The 17,481-nt window shown below is 31.4% G+C and overlaps 2 protein-coding genes and 3 non-coding genes across 5 annotated transcripts; 1 reads left to right on the top strand and 4 right to left on the bottom strand.

Annotated features, from left to right (window-relative positions):
* The first annotated feature begins 1,112 nt into the window (after positions 1–1,112).
* LOC137832156 (thymidine kinase a-like) lies at positions 1,113–4,568 on the top strand. The gene is made up of 4 exons (XM_068640181.1): positions 1,113–1,544; positions 2,806–2,950; positions 3,179–3,300; positions 3,997–4,568. Exons 1-4 carry the CDS (start codon positions 1,228–1,230, stop codon positions 4,250–4,252), a joined length of 840 nt encoding a protein of 279 aa, XP_068496282.1. The 5' UTR covers positions 1,113–1,227; the 3' UTR covers positions 4,253–4,568.
* Positions 4,569–5,184: 616 nt separating this feature from the next.
* On the bottom strand, positions 5,185–5,272 carry LOC137833763 (small nucleolar RNA SNORD96 family). The gene has a single exon (XR_011084822.1). It is a non-coding gene; the product is annotated as a small nucleolar RNA SNORD96 family (small nucleolar RNA).
* A 327-nt stretch (positions 5,273–5,599) lies between these two features.
* LOC137833793 (small nucleolar RNA snoR109) lies at positions 5,600–5,702 on the bottom strand. Its single transcript, XR_011084840.1, has one exon. It is a non-coding gene; the product is annotated as a small nucleolar RNA snoR109 (small nucleolar RNA).
* Positions 5,703–5,932: 230 nt separating this feature from the next.
* LOC137833762 (small nucleolar RNA SNORD96 family) lies at positions 5,933–6,023 on the bottom strand. Its single transcript, XR_011084821.1, has one exon. It is a non-coding gene; the product is annotated as a small nucleolar RNA SNORD96 family (small nucleolar RNA).
* Positions 6,024–11,975: 5,952 nt separating this feature from the next.
* On the bottom strand, positions 11,976–15,834 carry LOC137832155 (scarecrow-like protein 13). Its single transcript, XM_068640180.1, has 2 exons — positions 15,516–15,834; positions 11,976–14,051 (listed from the first exon to the last, which is right to left on the bottom strand). Exon 2 carries the CDS (start codon positions 13,842–13,844, stop codon positions 12,183–12,185), a length of 1,662 nt encoding a protein of 553 aa, XP_068496281.1. The 5' UTR covers positions 13,845–14,051; positions 15,516–15,834; the 3' UTR covers positions 11,976–12,182.
* Positions 15,835–17,481: the final 1,647 nt, after the last annotated feature.

Genomic DNA, 17,481 nt, shown 5'->3' with positions numbered 1-17,481 from the left:
TTATATTACATAATATTACTATTACTTCTAATCTTTCTTAAAAATTAAACGTGCATACAAACTAACCATATCTAAGAACATAAACATTTTCCACAAAAGGCATGAATTGAAAATTTTCATTACGTAAGTTTATAAGATTTGATGAAATTAATATTTAAATATATAATTTATTTTAATGCATAGATTTTTTTTATATGAATGACTTAACACGAAAGTATCATGGTAATTTTTAACTATTAACACAATAATATGTATAAAAGGAAAACAATTATTTTTAGAGAGAAAAACTGTTTCGGGAAAGATAATTTACCGTTTTTCTGTTGCATTAAAACTATTTCATACTTATAAATAACTTATTATCGATGTCTAATTTATATGAAGTTTATGTGTATAATTATAAAAATAATATAATGCTATTTAGGTATTACATTTGTTGAATTTGTATTTTATAAAAAAAACTAAATAGAGTAAGTATACAACACATACCTTTGAAATAACAGTACCTTAATTATTTATTGACTTGCATTGAAAAAAGTTAATATTTAATTATTAATTTAGTCATTACATATTTTAAGTTTTAGTTTTCATATTTTTTTCTTTTTAATTCCTATATAAACACTTTTTCTATAGCCATCAACACAAAAAAAACTCATCTAAATCCGGTATAAGTCAAATACATAACATAGTATATACCATTCACAAATTTGGATTAAAGTTAACACGATACACTAACCTAAATAATCTTTGACTTAAGATTTGATACACTTAGTTCAAAACGATTTAGAAAGTTCTAAGACATTAGATATCATTAACATACTACTTAAATGAAATTAAAATAATCTTTATATAAATAGTTAAAATATATGTGGTTTAAACTTTTTTTTCTTGGTATTAGTTCCCATTTTAGATAGTTAATTTTAATTTTGAAGACTTATAAAATAAAATAATTGAAAATTTTCAATAACATATTAAGGTTTCTTAATGCAGATAAATATAATAATAGTGACATATAATTTGAAGGAGTAAAATCATTCCTTTACTCCTAATTTTATTATTAATTTTAAGAATAAAACCATTCGGATTTTAACCGTTCAAAATTAATTTTGAGTATAGGCATGGTGAAACACATTACAAGTTCAGGTAAGATTTTAGCATTGGGAATGTGTTCCCCCGAGATTTCCCTCCAACTGTGTTGGTAGTGCCAAAACCCTTAAACCCCTTCACACCATGAAGTCCCTTCTCAACCCAAAGTTTTCAGCTTTATCTTCCAAAGCCTCTCCTTTTCCTCTGTTTTCACTACCTTCTCAATCCACAGCTCGATTAACTTTCCGCAACAACCCACGTCGAATTCCCAATCGTCTTCTCCGCCTCAACCCATCACCCTTTTCGTCCAATAAGTTCACTTGCACCAATCAAAATCGAAGCTTGCAAACGGAGCCCTCGCCACCTTCCTCCGGTGAGATCCACGTCATAGTGGGGCCCATGTTCGCTGGAAAAACCACCTCGCTCCTTCGTCGGATTCAATTGGAAACCGCCAACGGCAGGTTGACTCTTCTTCTCTATTTATGTTTAGTTTTATAATTAAAAAGCAACACCCTTTTACCTGAAGTATTTGTTTGTTTGTTGTTTATCTTAATTTTTCTGCTTGAGTAGTTGGTTGTTGAATGTAGATTGTCTAGTCGAGTTATAGGTGTGTCCTGCTTGCAACCATTGGTGCTGTAACAATATTTTTCTTATTCTGAAATTCTAATCTGGATCTTCAATATACCTATGCTAGGTCGCTGGTGTGGCTTATGCAGCTTTCTGTGTATTTCAACTCCACTGTGAATATTGGTTAATTGTTTGAATTCCAGTTAATAGTGTTGGGAACATTTCTTATATGGTGTATGAACTGCCACCTCAAGGATTTGTCGATGCAATTCAGTTTCCTTAGTTAAATTTGCTGAACTGTACATTTAAGTGTTACAGGTGCCCAAAGTCCTTATGTGTTTTGTACTTTGAATTGGAAATACTTTTTTTTTGCAATGCCATATTGGTTGCAGTCATCACTAGTCGAATATTTTCAGCTTTGAGGTCAAGCCTTGCAGAAAAAAACTCAACCCCTCCTAGGCATGTATACAAAATTTATGAATAGATATATTGTATACATGTCAGTTAGTATGATCCAGTTCTTTATATTCTCTTTGAAACATACCTAGTTGACCTTTTTTGAATGTTCTAAATAAATTTACTGTTTGTGGAACTCATAACATATTGCCTTTTATGATTTTATTGTTGTGCCCTTACCAAAGAGAACAGTCTCCTGTATAAAATTTCTCTAATGGAAGCAAGTATTTTTTGGTAAGACAATGAGGTGTCCTCTCACACCCCCCGCATTGCAATGTTGGCTTGGCCCTGAGCATAAGGAGCTTCAGTGGGTTTTGAATCGTTATAGAGATCTTAAGCCTGCCTGCATGGGCCATAACATGAGTTGCTTCTAGTTGGTTTTTGAATTCCTATAACGTATCTAAAGTCTGCTCATCTTGAGCGCAATTTTCCAATTGAGTCACACCTAGTTGTTAGATATAAGTGGTTTCAGTTTCATACTTTTATCTCTTTTGGGAAGCAAGGAAAGTTAATTCTTGATGTTTAATACTCTGATAGAATTATATGTGAAGCTTATGTTGCTGCTGTGATAGCTCTCGATGTATAGCACGTGAGATCTTAATTGTTATATTTGATTATTTTCCAGGAAACTCACTGAATGGTTTAGAAATATCATGATTCACGAAGTAAATGTTAAAACTTTATGTTTCTTTTATGCAGAAATGTAGCTGTAATTAAATCTAGCAAGGATACAAGATATGGATTAGATTCAATTGTTACACATGATGGTGCAAAATTACCATGTTGGGCACTGACAAACTTATCATCATTCAAGCAGAAGTTTGGAATTGATGCTTATGAGAAGGTATCGTAGTTTGATGTTCTGAACAGGTAGTTAATGATTTGTATTTATTTTTTATACAGAAGAAAAGTCAATGTGTGGTTGTGTACATGGATTCTAATTGGTAAGTATATGATTGGACTATGTGATCTGTGGCTGTTGATAATTTTATTTTACCCCCTCCATGTCTAAGGTATACTAGTTTACTGCCTGCATTTTGTTTTGAGTCTCACCACTGATATATGATGACAGCTGGATGTGATTGGTGTTGATGAAGCGCAATTCTTTGATGACCTTTATGAATTCTGCCGTCAAGCTGCTGATGATGATGGAAAAACAGTAATAGTTTCAGGATTAGATGGGAACTACATGAGGTAACAAAGCCTAACTTTCCATTTTGTTTGGTGGGGTTGGATTTGGAATAAAGCCTACTTTCAGATGCTTTTGTAATGACATGCCAAGTTAGTTTTGTTAGGCGTGTTCGTGTGGCATAAATTTTTATTCTGATTGGTTCGGGTTTCAACAATTAGATTATATTTTGAAAAGAGTTTGAGTTATTTTTTTATGTTCTAACTTTCTCAAAAGCCTTATACATGCTTCAAAAAAGTATATGTTAATAGTTTTTTTTTTAGTCAAGGGACAATGTTTTGCATAACACAATATTATATTTATGTAGTATTGATATTTATTTGAAGTATATACAGCAAAATATAATGTTAACTCAATTTATGATGTCAACAAATCAAATTGACTTGGTGTTGTCTCACGTCTTGATCTGGTGAAGTTCCAGTATAAATAAATGACCCTGTTAAAATTTTGAATTGATCAAGAATATAACTAAATCTGTTCCATAACATGTCTTTTGGAACTTCAAAGTTGATTTTCACGACCTGATTAGAGCTAATTCCAACATTTGAATGAAGCTTAATTTCAAGCATAATCTTGAATTGTTCAATCTAAAATTTATTTGTTTGTACTTGTCTATAGCTGTCTCACCAGGGGTTTTATAAGTAGGTTATGGTTTAATTTTTATATTATCAAGCTGATGGTGTTTCTGCATTTACTGGTAGGAGGAGCTTTGGTTCTGTTATTGATATAATTCCCCTTGCTGATTCTGTAACCAAGTTAACTGCTACCTGTGAGATATGTAAAAAACCTGCTTCGTTTACCCTGAGGAAGACACAGGATAAGCAGATTGAATTGATTGGTGGAGTTGATGTCTACATGCCAGTGTGTCGGCAGCACTATGTCAGTGGACAAGTAGCCATGGAAGCTGCAAGACATGTCCTTGAATCCCACAAGGTTGAATGCGGCTCCTGTACATAAGTTGGTCTACATTTCTTAGCAGTTGCATTTCTCCCATTATTGTGTCATATCTATATTGTAAGGAACTATCGAGTAGGGTATTTTTCAACTCTAAATGGAAGCTAGTATTGATTTTTCTTCATTTTATGGACCTGATTTAAACAGATCAAAGGAGGCCGATGGCGTGTAGTATATAATATAATTTAAAGAAAAAATCATTTGGTTTATGTTGTATTTAGTAGATTAAGGCTGGTAGATGTGAAATAACCAAACTGAAAATATGTATTATAGGTCATTTTATAAAAATATAGATCTGACCGTTGGTGTCTTGACTTAATTATTATTTAAGTACATTTATATTCATGTTAACATTCTTTAACTCTTTGTATTTAAATCTTTCTTATTATTAATCTCACGAGTTCATTCTTGGTACCAAATATGACATTGTTATGGGTGTATATCCTCTCTTTGTGTAGTGCCGGATATTTTATTTATTTCCCGATAACAATAGTCTCTTTGTAAGGTTAGACATTCATGTGCTACGCTGAGTCTTTCAGAATCCAAAAGTATGCTAAGATTATTCAAATTTATATGCTAAGATTGGTGAAATTTATATGAGGGGACCTAAACCCTAAATTTATATGATGGGTATAACTAAAAATAAGAATATTATTTTAGAAATTCTAATGTAGTTATGGAATAAAAAATGATTTTTTTCTCCATTCAACACCTCACTAAATATTAATATTTTAATTTTTTAAAAATTGAAAACATTTTAACATTTTCTATTTTATTTAAGCACATTTTTTATTTTTAAAATTATCTTTTGTTACAAATATTAATATTATGTTATTTTTTAAAAATTTTATGTTGTAAATATTAATATTATATTGTGGGTGTAAAATGGAGAAGGTGTCAAAAATATCATCCTCTTTAATATTATTACATAGCCAACGCCTCAGAATTGCAGAATATCAGCAAGGCATGAAATGCCATTCAGTCCCGAAAGATGGTATTGGTGAATGTTATCATCATTGACACTGGCTATGTAAATAGAACGATTGATGTTAGGTTAAACATTTATTGGAGCAGCTTGGTAAGAAGAAATTCAATAAGCATCCGACTGAAACGATTATTCAGTGAAAATTAAAAGGAAAAGAAAAACACAGTATGTTTTTGTAGGCACCTATTGACGCAATCAGCTGGAAAATCAAGGCAGATTGCCTGGAAAGTGACCATTGGGTGTTTTATGTAAGAGAGGGATCTTCGAAAAAAGCGTAATCCGAAACTTATTTTCCTCTTCTCACCCTCTCATCACAAAACAAAAAGCACAAAAAAAGAACTAAAAACTGAAGTGAGTGGGTTTGAGAATGTCAGAAGCTCGGTAAGCAGATCCGTTGACAGACTCCAAAAGGAAATCACAACGACCGGCCAGTTAGCTTCTAAAGTGGGTTTGATTTAGCTACAGCCGCAATGGCAAATTCAAGATCAAGGGTACAGCTTTTAGCTCCCACCCTTCCCTTGGTACATGCAGCCTCACCACAACAAATTACAAATCAATAACCAAAATTTCAATTAGGATCACGAAAACAAGAACAGGATTTTAAACCCAAGAAATCCACAACACCCTCAATCCCTATATCAAAAGTCATTTCCACAAAACAAAAATCATAAGAAAAAAATAAAAATAACAATAATAAATAGCCTCAGAATTGCAGAATAACAGCAAGGCTTTATGAGCCATTCAGTCCCGAAAGATGGTGTTTCTTATAACTGTTATCCTCATCGGCCACATTTTGGATTCAGAACATCATAAAGGTAACGGAAATATTGAAGAAAAGAGAGGGAGGCGGCACCAGAGTGAAACTAGGTTTAGAAGAGAGTTTCCCATGCTATGCCTATTGAAGCGTGGTTTGGAATTAGGGATGATTTTGCTTATAAATACTACACTTTGGTCATTTGGGCCCATGGGCCTCCCTCTTTCTTCTACAACAAATTTCAGTTGACAAAAACAAAACTACATCTTTAATTTACAGAACAAATATAATTAAAAAAACGTAACCATTTTTTATAGTAATTTATTAGTAAAATTTATATAAATTGATTTGCAGTACAATTATAGTTGTTATCTTTGTACGCTATCTTTCTTTTTCCGAAAAACACTTATATATTATACTTATTGTTAGCCATATTTTTGTGAGTTTGCTTTTAAAAAATTCCCAACCTCCTTATTTCTAACATTTTATGAGTATCCATATTTTAAATATAGCTTATATATTTATCTAGTTGGACAAATTTATTTATAAAACATTTAAATTTAAATTTGTTAAAAATTAAAAAAATTATATGAAAAAATTTCTCTGTTAATAAGTTAACTTAATTTTTATACAAAATATTTTTTTCTTAAATAATAATTCTTGTAAAAAGGTTTGTTGAATCATATTCCATCTATTTTTAAATCTAATGTTAAAAATAGAATGGTTATGCGCCGTTTGTTCAGCGTCTTTCGTTATATTTTTTTGTTTTCTTTCAACAATTTATAAAGAACATTAATATTTTAACATTTTCAAAAATAAAATACTAGTTTCTTCTATGAAATAAAATAGAATGAAACGAGGTAATGTTATTCCAATAAATTATAATTTTTTTTATTCTAATAAAGTTTAAAATATTTTTAAATCTTTAATATTTATTTAATATGCTAATGGGAATGTTTTAATATATAAATCAATAGTTAAATATAATAATTAGCTATAAAATCTATTCTTTTCATATTATTATTACTTTCACTAATCTTTATATTTACTATAAATTACCACTTTAAACATATTTCTTTTTTCTCTTTGAAATCAACACCTTAAGAACAAAACACATGAAAAATATTAAGAGACGATAGTTTACAAGGTGACAATATTAAAGTGGTTCGATTATAAAGATAAATCTTATTATCTTGTAATTACTTTTTGCCACTTCATCTTTTTTATTTTTTAAAACAAGTTTTCGTAAATCATGTGAGAGAAATTATTATCCACAACACCCTCATTCCCACCTTATATTACACAAACATTTCAACCTCAACCTTATTAGATTACAAATAATATTGTTAAGTCATCTCTAATAATCTCCTCTTAATCAAAATCTTATTGTTTGTTGATAACATCCAAAGTCTTCATTAATAATTCCAATAACTACAAAATAATTTTACTTATCGAGATCAACACGAGTCATCCTTTCTTGTTCGTCAATCCCAACATAATGCATTATAGGATCTTTTTGTCACTGACTCTCATGATCCTCTTTTTATATCAAACATATCTTTACACAAAACTTCATTTATAAAAAAACTCTTATCATAAATATCGCTCTCTTTATAAATATATTTTTTTCTTTTTTGAATCTCCTCATCATGTTCATTTAATAGCTTCACAATTTTAAGATGATAACTATAGCTCAATTTTAAACTATGCATTTTAAAAACTTACAAGTCAACAAACTAATCTTCAATGTATTAGCCATTTTCTCCATTAAATGTTTGATTCAAGTTAAAATGTTACAAGAAGTGAAAGGAATGGAAGGGAAAAAATAATGAAGGGAATGCATAACATCAAAATCTGTTAAAAAAAATTGCATAATGTGAAAGAATGTTACTAGGCTTTGGTTAAATTCTTTAGTGTGAACCCGGAAATTGAAACCAGTCTCAACTTTATGACAAAGTAAGAGTAGGGAGAGAAAAACAAAGTTTTATCTTGTACTTATCTAATATAACAAGAACATGCCAATAAAAAAAACAGAGTAATGTAAAATCTATCACCATTTATCATTGTCCTAACAAACATCTACCTGAAATCTATGATATGATTATTTTAGCAAAAAAATATTACTCAATCCTCAAAGTTAAGTTTTTCTATATGCATAAATTACATTCATGTATAGTTTTTCTACATGCATCAATTATATTCACAGCAACTGTTTGGAATATACGTTTGACCCAACAATAATTTTATATCAGAAGAGACTATGAAGTTCCTGCTGGCAAGTAATTGAACCCTTCTGCTGGAAACTTAAGGTCCTTCTGATATGCACTCTCTTTATAATGAGAATTTTTGGATCGGGCAAGACGTTTCACACAATTCAAACGCAATGATTTTGTTGTGCTACCTGAACAATCAAAACAATAACACTTAAAGGTGCTAACAAGATATTTTTCCATTAAAACCACTCACCAAACTTACCAACTGATACATCTTGATGTTCCTTAGCTAGTACTTCTCGAGTACAAGGAGGATCAACGATTAAATGTGTCAGGTTTCGCGCAATACCTCTGACATGATTTAGTCGCATCCTCGTAGGTGAATTGCCTGGTTTACAAACTAAACATTCCAATGGGACTGATGATCCTATTGTTTGCATTACAGCATAAGGAAAAAAATGAAACATGAATTTGTTAACTTAAACAAAAACAAAAACATGGTAATGTGAACATAAGAATAATCACCTTCAACTACTTTGGTTCCCATATCTAACATTTGTTGTCCTAGGTTGAGGTCATGATGAGGGAAAGAAATGACTTGAGGAAAGATTCCATATTCTGCAAAGGTTGGAGAAGGCAAACCCTGAAGCTCATCACTGGTGCTGGCTTCACAAGCACTTGATTCTGGAGGTTGAAATGGAGGAAAAGAAGTGTATGGAAGATGAGCATTTGCAGCTCTTTGTCTTCTGAGTTGATAGTTTCTCCTGCGCCTTGCAAGATGTCTTTCTCTTTGTTCTTGAGTCATTGATTGTCTCCTCTGCCTGTCACGGATGCGCCTCCTCTCTCTCTCTTGCTCCCTCTGCATTCTCCTTAACTCTCCCCTTCCTGAAAACTCCTCCATGCTCACTCACTCACCCTTGTAACCTCTCTTCTTAAAACCCCACATTTCTCTTTTCCTCTTTGTTTTTGGGTGAATAACAATGCTTCATCCTCAACAAAACATTGAAAATGATTTACTTTCCTAACCAAAAAAAAAGGAAGAGAGTTTTGTATCAAGATGAAACTTATAAATATAATGCATGCACATTTCATGTGGATGATATATGGCATTGTTATCTTTATCTAATAATAAGAACAGAATTCATGAAAGCTAGCATCAGACATGGAATAGCAAGAGGGTCATTTATCAAAATTGAACATTGAGTTTCTAGATTACATGTTTTTATTGGCTAATAATATAATTGGAATTTAAGAACTTGAAAAGGGTTAGTATTATTTGTTGGGAAATGAAAATATGGAAAGAAGACATTGGTTACCTGTCAGTGCAGATATGAATTGGTACTGGGGAGATAGAGCGAAACAATTTGTTGGTATAATGCATTAAAATGAAACGAAACATGGGATGTGAATGATAGAAAAATAGTGTTCTTTATTTAATTAATTAGTGTTGTTGTTTTTCTTCTTTTTTGCTTGAGATTTGCATGACAAGGTTCGTGGACCTCCCTTGCTTCTGCGTCCCATAATAACGGTTCAATGGAGAATTTGCCAAATCAATGGTTCCAAACCTGAATCTCAAACTATGCAAGGTCCAACATGCCTCATCTTATTTGTTTAAATTTAGGACAAAACCCGAAAAAAGGAGAGATTATTTAAATTTCTTTAGTTGGAAATAATTTCTTTTAATATTTCATGATATCTATTTTTTTTTCATCCTTTATTTATCATTCAACTTTCTTTTCATTTTTTAAAATACTTCTTTGGATTTTTTTATCTTTTAAATTTAGATCAATGTTGTTATTCTGAAATGGAATTTTTATTTGACGATACAATTTGTTTTTCACTCGGAGTGGTTCTTTTTTAATTCAAAAAGTTGTGTTCCATAGTTTTGAGGAAAAAAAAATCCGTTTCAAACTATCTACAAGTTGACCATAGTTTTAATTCTTATAATTTTCAATCAAATTTAGTTTTAATTTCTGTAATTTTAGTGAAATTTGGTTTTGGTTTTTTACTTTCGAATTGGTGAACATAATTCTCTAATTTAGAAAAATGCAAATGTAGATTAAAATAGGTTAAGTAATTTAAGTTGGAGTTTTATCTTAGTTAAAAATAAATGACTGGTCTATTATAAAGACTTTTTTTAAAAAGGCTTAATTTGATTTACATGATGTGCTGACCTACATAAAAGTCTACCAATAGTTAATGATTAATTTCTTTATAAACATATTTTTATGATCTAATAATGTCACTTCCGTAAAATCCAATTACAACTTTGCAGCAAAACCTTTAAATGTGTGACATAAATTTATCTTTTAATAACCTATAAGATTAATTTGATTAGCTCATAATGGTTAAATTTTTAATACATTATCACAACAACAATAAATATTTAGTTATATTCAGTTAAATAACTAAATATGTTTTAGTAATAGTCTTGCCCCGTTTTTTTTACAGGCCTTGATATGATATAGTCCAGTGATAAGCTCCTCTCAAGCAGTTTAATATATTTTCACTACAGTAACTGGATTTAATTTTTTTCCCGTTGTAAAAATCGTTATTATAAAGTTAAATTTAAATGATTTAATTATTTTTACTGATTTTTTCTAATTCTGTGATGATAAACAATCGCTATTAAAATTTCATTTAAATATGAAGAGAGAGAACATTCACGTATTTTAAAAGTTAAGGAAAATTTATTAATTTAAAATATTATAAAAATTAAAGAAAAATAATTTAAATTGTTTTAAGTATATTTAGATTATAGGTGAAACTGAACAAAAAAAAACGATTTAATTTATATCATATTTTTTTTATTTAATTTACTTCAATTTGTATACTTTTTGAATCAATCTATTAAACCAAACCTGTTTTTACAAGTCTAATTTATGTTGAGAGAAGGGATAAAGAATTTTCAATAATTGGATATATTATGGACAAAAATCTTCAAACGAGGCCTTAAATTTGTATTGTCTTTAATGAATTACCGCTTACATATGCTTATTTAGGTCGATATCAACATCTTAAAAGTCTAATGTACTTTTAATTTAACCACATAAAATGAAGTTAAAATAGCTATTTTATAATAATATTAGTCAACATCAATGATTGAAAAATAAATTTGCAACACGATTTTACATGGCAGGAAACGAATCAGAGATCCTTCATGTTTTGGCATCATAAATTCTTTGACTTAACTTTTTTATTAAACTGCTTTTTCAAAAGATTATCATCTTATACCCAATAAAATGGAAATTGTTAAAACCATGGTTAGGTATATTTTGTCCACGACTTCTGATATTTTAACCAGCTTTTTAAAGTTTACTATAATGCTTACTTGTAGAGATTTTTTTTAAGTTTTTCTAGTTCAGTTTAATAACATTTTAAATAGAAGGGAAGGAAAACAGAGATAACTAAAATTCCTCCACAATTTGCTTTGGCTCCTCTCAATTTTAGAACTGAGAGAAACTTTGTATTAAATAAATAAATTGAACAATTTTTGTATTAACTGAATTATTCTAAGAATATAACGATATATTGTGTTTCTTCTTTTTCTTTGTGTTCTGGTTAACATCTCTTCCCTTTCTTTAGATAAAAATAAATAACTAAATGAAGTAAAAGAAAAAGTTGTGAACAAAATGAGCAAAAGCTTCAACTCTAAAACTACAAAAGAAAAGGCCGTTTTGATAACTATTTGAGTTTTCTTTTTCGTTGATTCTAGTATTGACATGCACAACAAGTTCGAAGACTCTGCTGTGTAACCCACAAAAGTTAAAAGGATGCAATATAAATAAAGTCTTTTTTATAAAGTTTTTTAGGATAAAAAAATTAAAACTAATTTATTTGTTTTTCTTTTCTTTTCTAGAAACGTTTAAGGAAAAGTTCTCGAAATATACCTAACTATCTTGCTAGCTAGTCCTCCTGTTGATAATAAAAGAAAAGAAAGAAGAAGGAGAAGATGCATATAGATATATCTATGACAGTGAGTCAGTAACATCTCCAAGCAGAAGATGTACACATGGCTCTTCTCTTCCATCCTAGATAGAGTGCATCATCTCTATGTTCTAGCCTATAGTTTCCATTGAATTCTCTTAACATATTTCTAACTGCATTAGTGACTGAGGAACTCAAAGGGCATGGTGCAAAACCAGCCATTGAAAATCTTGACCTCCATTTCCCGAACAGTTCATGCCTTTCCACCCTCTCAGGCCCCTCACAAGCTATCATGTTAACAATGTCACGAGCCACACAGTGTTGTTCTGCACTGATCCTTTGCTTATCCTCTCCGGGGAGGGCCACGTCTATTGACTCAAACATAGCACTGTAATAACTGAAGGTCTCAACAAACCTTTGGAAAAAGGGGGAAGTGTTGGTGTTGGATTCTTGCTCAACAAGGGTCACAACCTTGGGTGACAAGCTCTTCACCAGTCTTAATAGCCTGTCCCTGTGGTTCTCTGTGCTCACACTCTCATCTGGCATGTGGTGCAAAATAAAAGGGAAATTCACGGCCAGAGCTTCCCCGGGACGAACTACAAGGTTTTCTAGTTCAACCTCGCATCCAGACATTGCAGCACTTTGGAACTCAAATGGCACTCCACAAGATGTGGCATAATCTGAGAGGCGTTTTCCTACAATTTCAAGTCCTCCACCTCTTGCATGAAAGGATTCGGAATCATCGACACCAGTTACACGAATGAAAGGTGGTCCACCTGGACGAGATGCAAGAGCCTGAATAAGCAGCATCCACTGAGTGCCCTGTGCAATTTGGAAGTCAATTATGTGAATTCTTGATTCATTTAGCATTGCTTCTCCAATGACAGCATTGGCAGATACGTAAGCAAACTTCCAATATGGGCAAATCTGGCACAGGATGTGCATGTAACTCATGAGATCTTTGCTTGCTGGTTGTTCACATTTCAAGGCTTTGTAGATTAGGCTCCCTGAAGACTCCAATCTTGCTCTTAGACCCTCCAACATGTAGGCCCCTAACCTCTGGATTGGATCACCCCCTACTGATACCATCTTTGGCAATACTTTATTCATAAATCCCACCGCTGTTTCAATATCATCATCAGATACAGCCTGTGCACACCGACTGAGGACTTCTTTCAAGTCTAGTTTTGGAATCATATCTACAATCTGATCCCAATTATACTTAGCCATTGGAGATGCTCCGTGGTGGCTTCCCTTGTAGCAACACTGACAACTGTCAACAATATCTGAATCAGGCCCCAACAATGAAATCTCAAGTTCTCTAAGCTTGTGCTTCAACTCATAGCTCTCATCAGCACTAGAGTTTGCACTTGTTGGTGATCCATAGTTGTTGTCAGAGGACTGATGCTGATCTGAATGGTATGAATGAGAAGCATGTGGAGAAAAAGGACTCCTATTGGAATTGGACGATACACTAGCATAGGAAGGAGAATCACAACCTATGAGATCATTGATTTGTGGGGATGATTCAAGGGTAAAGTATTGCTCCTTGCTGGGCTCAAATGAAATAGTGGTTCCCTGACTGCTGCTATCATGGATTTCATGGCAAGAATTGCTTTGCAATACTTGGTAACGAGTGTAGGAATCGATGTCTTGCACAGGCTGGTGGTATAAATGGATACCAGATGAAGTTGGGTGTTTCTGGGACGTTTGCATCTAAAAGGAAATTATTTGCTCACCGGAGAGATATTGATTAGAATAATGATGGTCAAAATTTGCAGCTGTAAAAATGCTTCCTAGCTCTTCCTGATTACCCCTTCCTCAAATGCTTAAAGCTCTACACTTCCGTTTTGTTGGATGGTCAATCTTCATTTTGATGGCTGCAGATGCTTTAAATATCAGAAAAAAATTGTTGTCTACAACCTGCATAGTAGGATAAATTGTCAACGTTGATTTAATGTTGATTAAATAAAGCGAGAAATAAATTTTAACAGTTTGCCAAATCCAGGTCTTATAAATGAAGATGTAGCAGAGAAAACCACATAATGAGGCAATCTATAATAAAAAGATTTCAGGCCACCGAGGAGTTTCTGTGAATGTTTCCATGTAGAGAAATAAAATTAAAATCATGCTAGGATCCACCACCACCAACACTCCAGGCGCAATTAAGACGCTAATTAAATGAAGGGCTGCAAGGACTTAATCACTGTGGAAGAGTTTTAAATGCTCACTCGTCTTTTCATACTCAAAACAAGAAATCAAGGATATTTTTGTATGTAATGAATCATGTTTACAATACACCGCAACAGAACAATTTGTAGCAATCACGCAACATATCCCAGTCTTGTGATTTGGAAGGATCGCGCAACTTCTAGAGGTGCAAAAGAAAGAAAGAACTAATTATTTTTTCCTATTTTAGAATTCTTTCCCACAAAACAAAGGAAGGGAAAGCTAATTAGAAAAGGGAAGAGGACCATTCAATTGCTCTAGAAATCACGAGATTCAAACTCAAAGTGAGTCAAATTTAGAAAGGGTCAAAAGAAAGGGTAAAGATAAGGCCAAACAGATGCGCACTCTGATAAGGATTTCTTTCATATAACAAGGAGGTGTAGCTGTCAAAACTCTCAATATCTTATAGAGTGAAATCAGCATTACCTTTTAAAAAATCATCCACTGGTGAAACTAATAATAGTTATGTAATTAGAAACCAGAGAAGACCTTTAGCAACCAAAAGCACAGATTATATAGCAAGGCAAAAACAAGTTTTATTCATTTTTCCTCAGAACTTATTTTTGATCATGTAAGCTATGACGTAATTCACTTTACACAGAAGAAGGACTATCAAAATTGAAACCCACTAGCTCAGCAAGAAAATCACCAGTAAAAAGAAACAGAGAGAGAAGCATAATATTGCTAGATATAAAACAAAATTCATATATTCCAAGAAAAGTGGTAAATTCTACAACGTTTTAGGATAAGAAAAAGGCAAGTAACTGCCAAAATAAAGAGAAAGTAGTTTTTTAACAGAGTCGGCAAGAAAATAACAGTTAAACACAAATAACAGTGCTCTAAAAGCCGGATGTTAGAACAAAACCACCGCAAACACGGTCTAAGCGCGTCCACAACCTTCATGTCAAAGAAATGGAACTAAAATGCTCAAGAAACAAGAAACAAGAAACATCTCTGCAGACAACAAATCAGACCGAAAGTTTTGACTGTTGAAAAATAGATAGAAACAGAAGTTTGAGCAGATTATAACACAAACCCAGATTAACTCTAGTCAAACTGGTTCTCAAACAAACAACACGATCAAAGTCCAACATAAACAGAAAGAAAAAACACATGCCCTCTCACCAACCTTAAAGAGATAGAACAAAAAGAACATACCTTTTGTTGAGAACAAGGCTCAGATTCAGAGACAGGTCTCAGGTTGATATGTTGAGTTACGTGTTGTTTGGCAGAGATTCGTGGTAAGGAAGAGAGTGGTTTTGAAGAGAGAGAGAGAGAGGGTTTTTGAGGCTTGTGTGGAGTCCAAAAACGATGGATTGGTAATCAGTGAGCGCTTTCTGTGATTTTAATCTAACATTACATCATATCATGATATGACATGTATTTATAATAAATAAAAAGGCATGGTAAGAATTAGCCTTATGAATGAACCATAATTACGTGATAACCCTTACGTGGGACCTGCATGTCACAGTGCCACTCGGTTTCATAGTTAGTAACAGCCACCAGAAAGATACTACGAAATAGGATATCATAGGGAACTTAATAGAACCTTCTTCTTCGACTCCGAGTAAAGTAGGTACTCGTTATTTGTTACTACCAGTACACCAAAAAATTAAATATCTCACTCACACTCCCACGTGTCATACTACAAACACATGCAAACCAGAGCAAAAAAAAAAAACATGTGTTTATGTGTACCTTATCTTGTAGCTGACATTTTTTTACCTACCATGGTATGTTTTAATTTATAAATTCATTCTTACTCTCTCAAAAAATAAATTACCATCAGTTGTTCAAGATTAAACATGTGTACTGAGTTTGATCCAAGTTTAAGCATATAGTTGTATTCATTTTTATTTATTTTAAATTGTAATTAAATTAAATATTTCTAGCTGAATTTTATCGTTCACAGTGATCTAATTCGACTCAAATTTATTCTTTGTAAAAATAATTGTGATCTGTAAAAGAAATCGAATCGAAGTTCGTTAATCAACATGAGATTTCAGTGATAAAATTTTAATTTAATCTTGAAATGAAGTTTTCAATGCAAAATTTAAGAACCGGGTTCATTTTTATTTTTCATTTTGATATATAACTTTCCTCAAATATAAATTAAATTTAAGTGGATTTAGTTTTTTTTAAAGCATTGTAAAAAATTGAGCACTGAAGAAAAGAAAAAAAAATCAAAATGGAACTGTTATCCACTGTAAAAAAATTGAACTGTTATACAATTTCATTTGTTTAATATCAATTAAAAATAAATATTAAATTGACATAAAGTGTATCTTTGTTTGTAATGTTGATTTAATGTTATTATGATGAGTAATGTGCATATTTTTGGAATTGTTGTCCAATTTTGATGTTGAAGTATAAAAACTAGTTTTGAGTTTAAATCTTATATTTAGTTATTATTTTTTAACTTGAAATCTTGGATCACTGCAAATTTAAATTAGGATAAAATTGATATGGAAATTACTTGCTTTGTTTTTGTTTTAATTTACTAGTATTTTGAAACACTTTTTTTTATTGTTAATATATGTATATATTACTTGAGTGATGTCTTGCCTCTTCAAGTAATATAGAATGAATAAGGATGAGTTTTAATCTAGTATTTCTTTATTCAGGTGATCAAAAGTAAAAAGGTCGATTGCTTTAACAATATTTTGTAGCTTTATTAAGGAATGAGTTAAATTGATCATGTTTTCTCTTAGTAAAACATCACTCAATCATTTATAAATTATTCGACCAACAATTTATTATTTAAGTGATGACAAAAGAGTAAGAATTTTCTCTTTTATAAAAAAAAAATTATATAGAATAAGTTATCACATGACGAAAAGTAATGAAAAATATCAACCTATTGGTCAATATATAAAATAAGTGTCAAATACTTTGTATTGAGTATCACTCTAGTATATCATAATTGCCAAATTATTGTTAAATAGACTAGATAGACAAGACATATGTTAGTTTTAATTAAAAATTTATTATAATTTTTAAAAATTCGTCTAATATATCTTATATATCAATTTGATTCTTATTAAACTCATGATATACATTCAATAACTAAAAACGTATATTTAAAATAATTTATACATAATATTTTGAATGATTAATTTAT

Source organism: Phaseolus vulgaris, chromosome 6 (genome assembly GCF_000499845.2).
Source record: "Phaseolus vulgaris cultivar G19833 chromosome 6, P. vulgaris v2.0, whole genome shotgun sequence".
NCBI classification, from domain to species: Eukaryota; Viridiplantae; Streptophyta; class Magnoliopsida; order Fabales; family Fabaceae; genus Phaseolus; species Phaseolus vulgaris.
Note: the sequence above shows the minus strand (reverse complement) of the source record. Positions and strands in the feature narration are given on the sequence as shown.

What these genes read in the sequence shown, in the direction of transcription:
- LOC137832155 (XM_068640180.1), bottom strand. Translation starts at nt 13,844, where the DNA reads ATGCAAACGTCCCAGAAACACCCAACTTCATCTGGTATCCATTTATAC.
- LOC137832156 (XM_068640181.1), top strand. Translation starts at nt 1,228, where the DNA reads ATGAAGTCCCTTCTCAACCCAAAGTTTTCAGCTTTATCTTCCAAAGCC. An exon ending in TTGGAAACCGCCAACGGCAG is followed by an intron (nt 1,545 to 2,805) that starts GTTGACTCTTCT and finishes TCTTTTATGCAG; the next exon opens with AAATGTAGCTGTAATTAAAT. An exon ending in TTAGATGGGAACTACATGAG is followed by an intron (nt 3,301 to 3,996) that starts GTAACAAAGCCT and finishes ATTTACTGGTAG; the next exon opens with GAGGAGCTTTGGTTCTGTTA.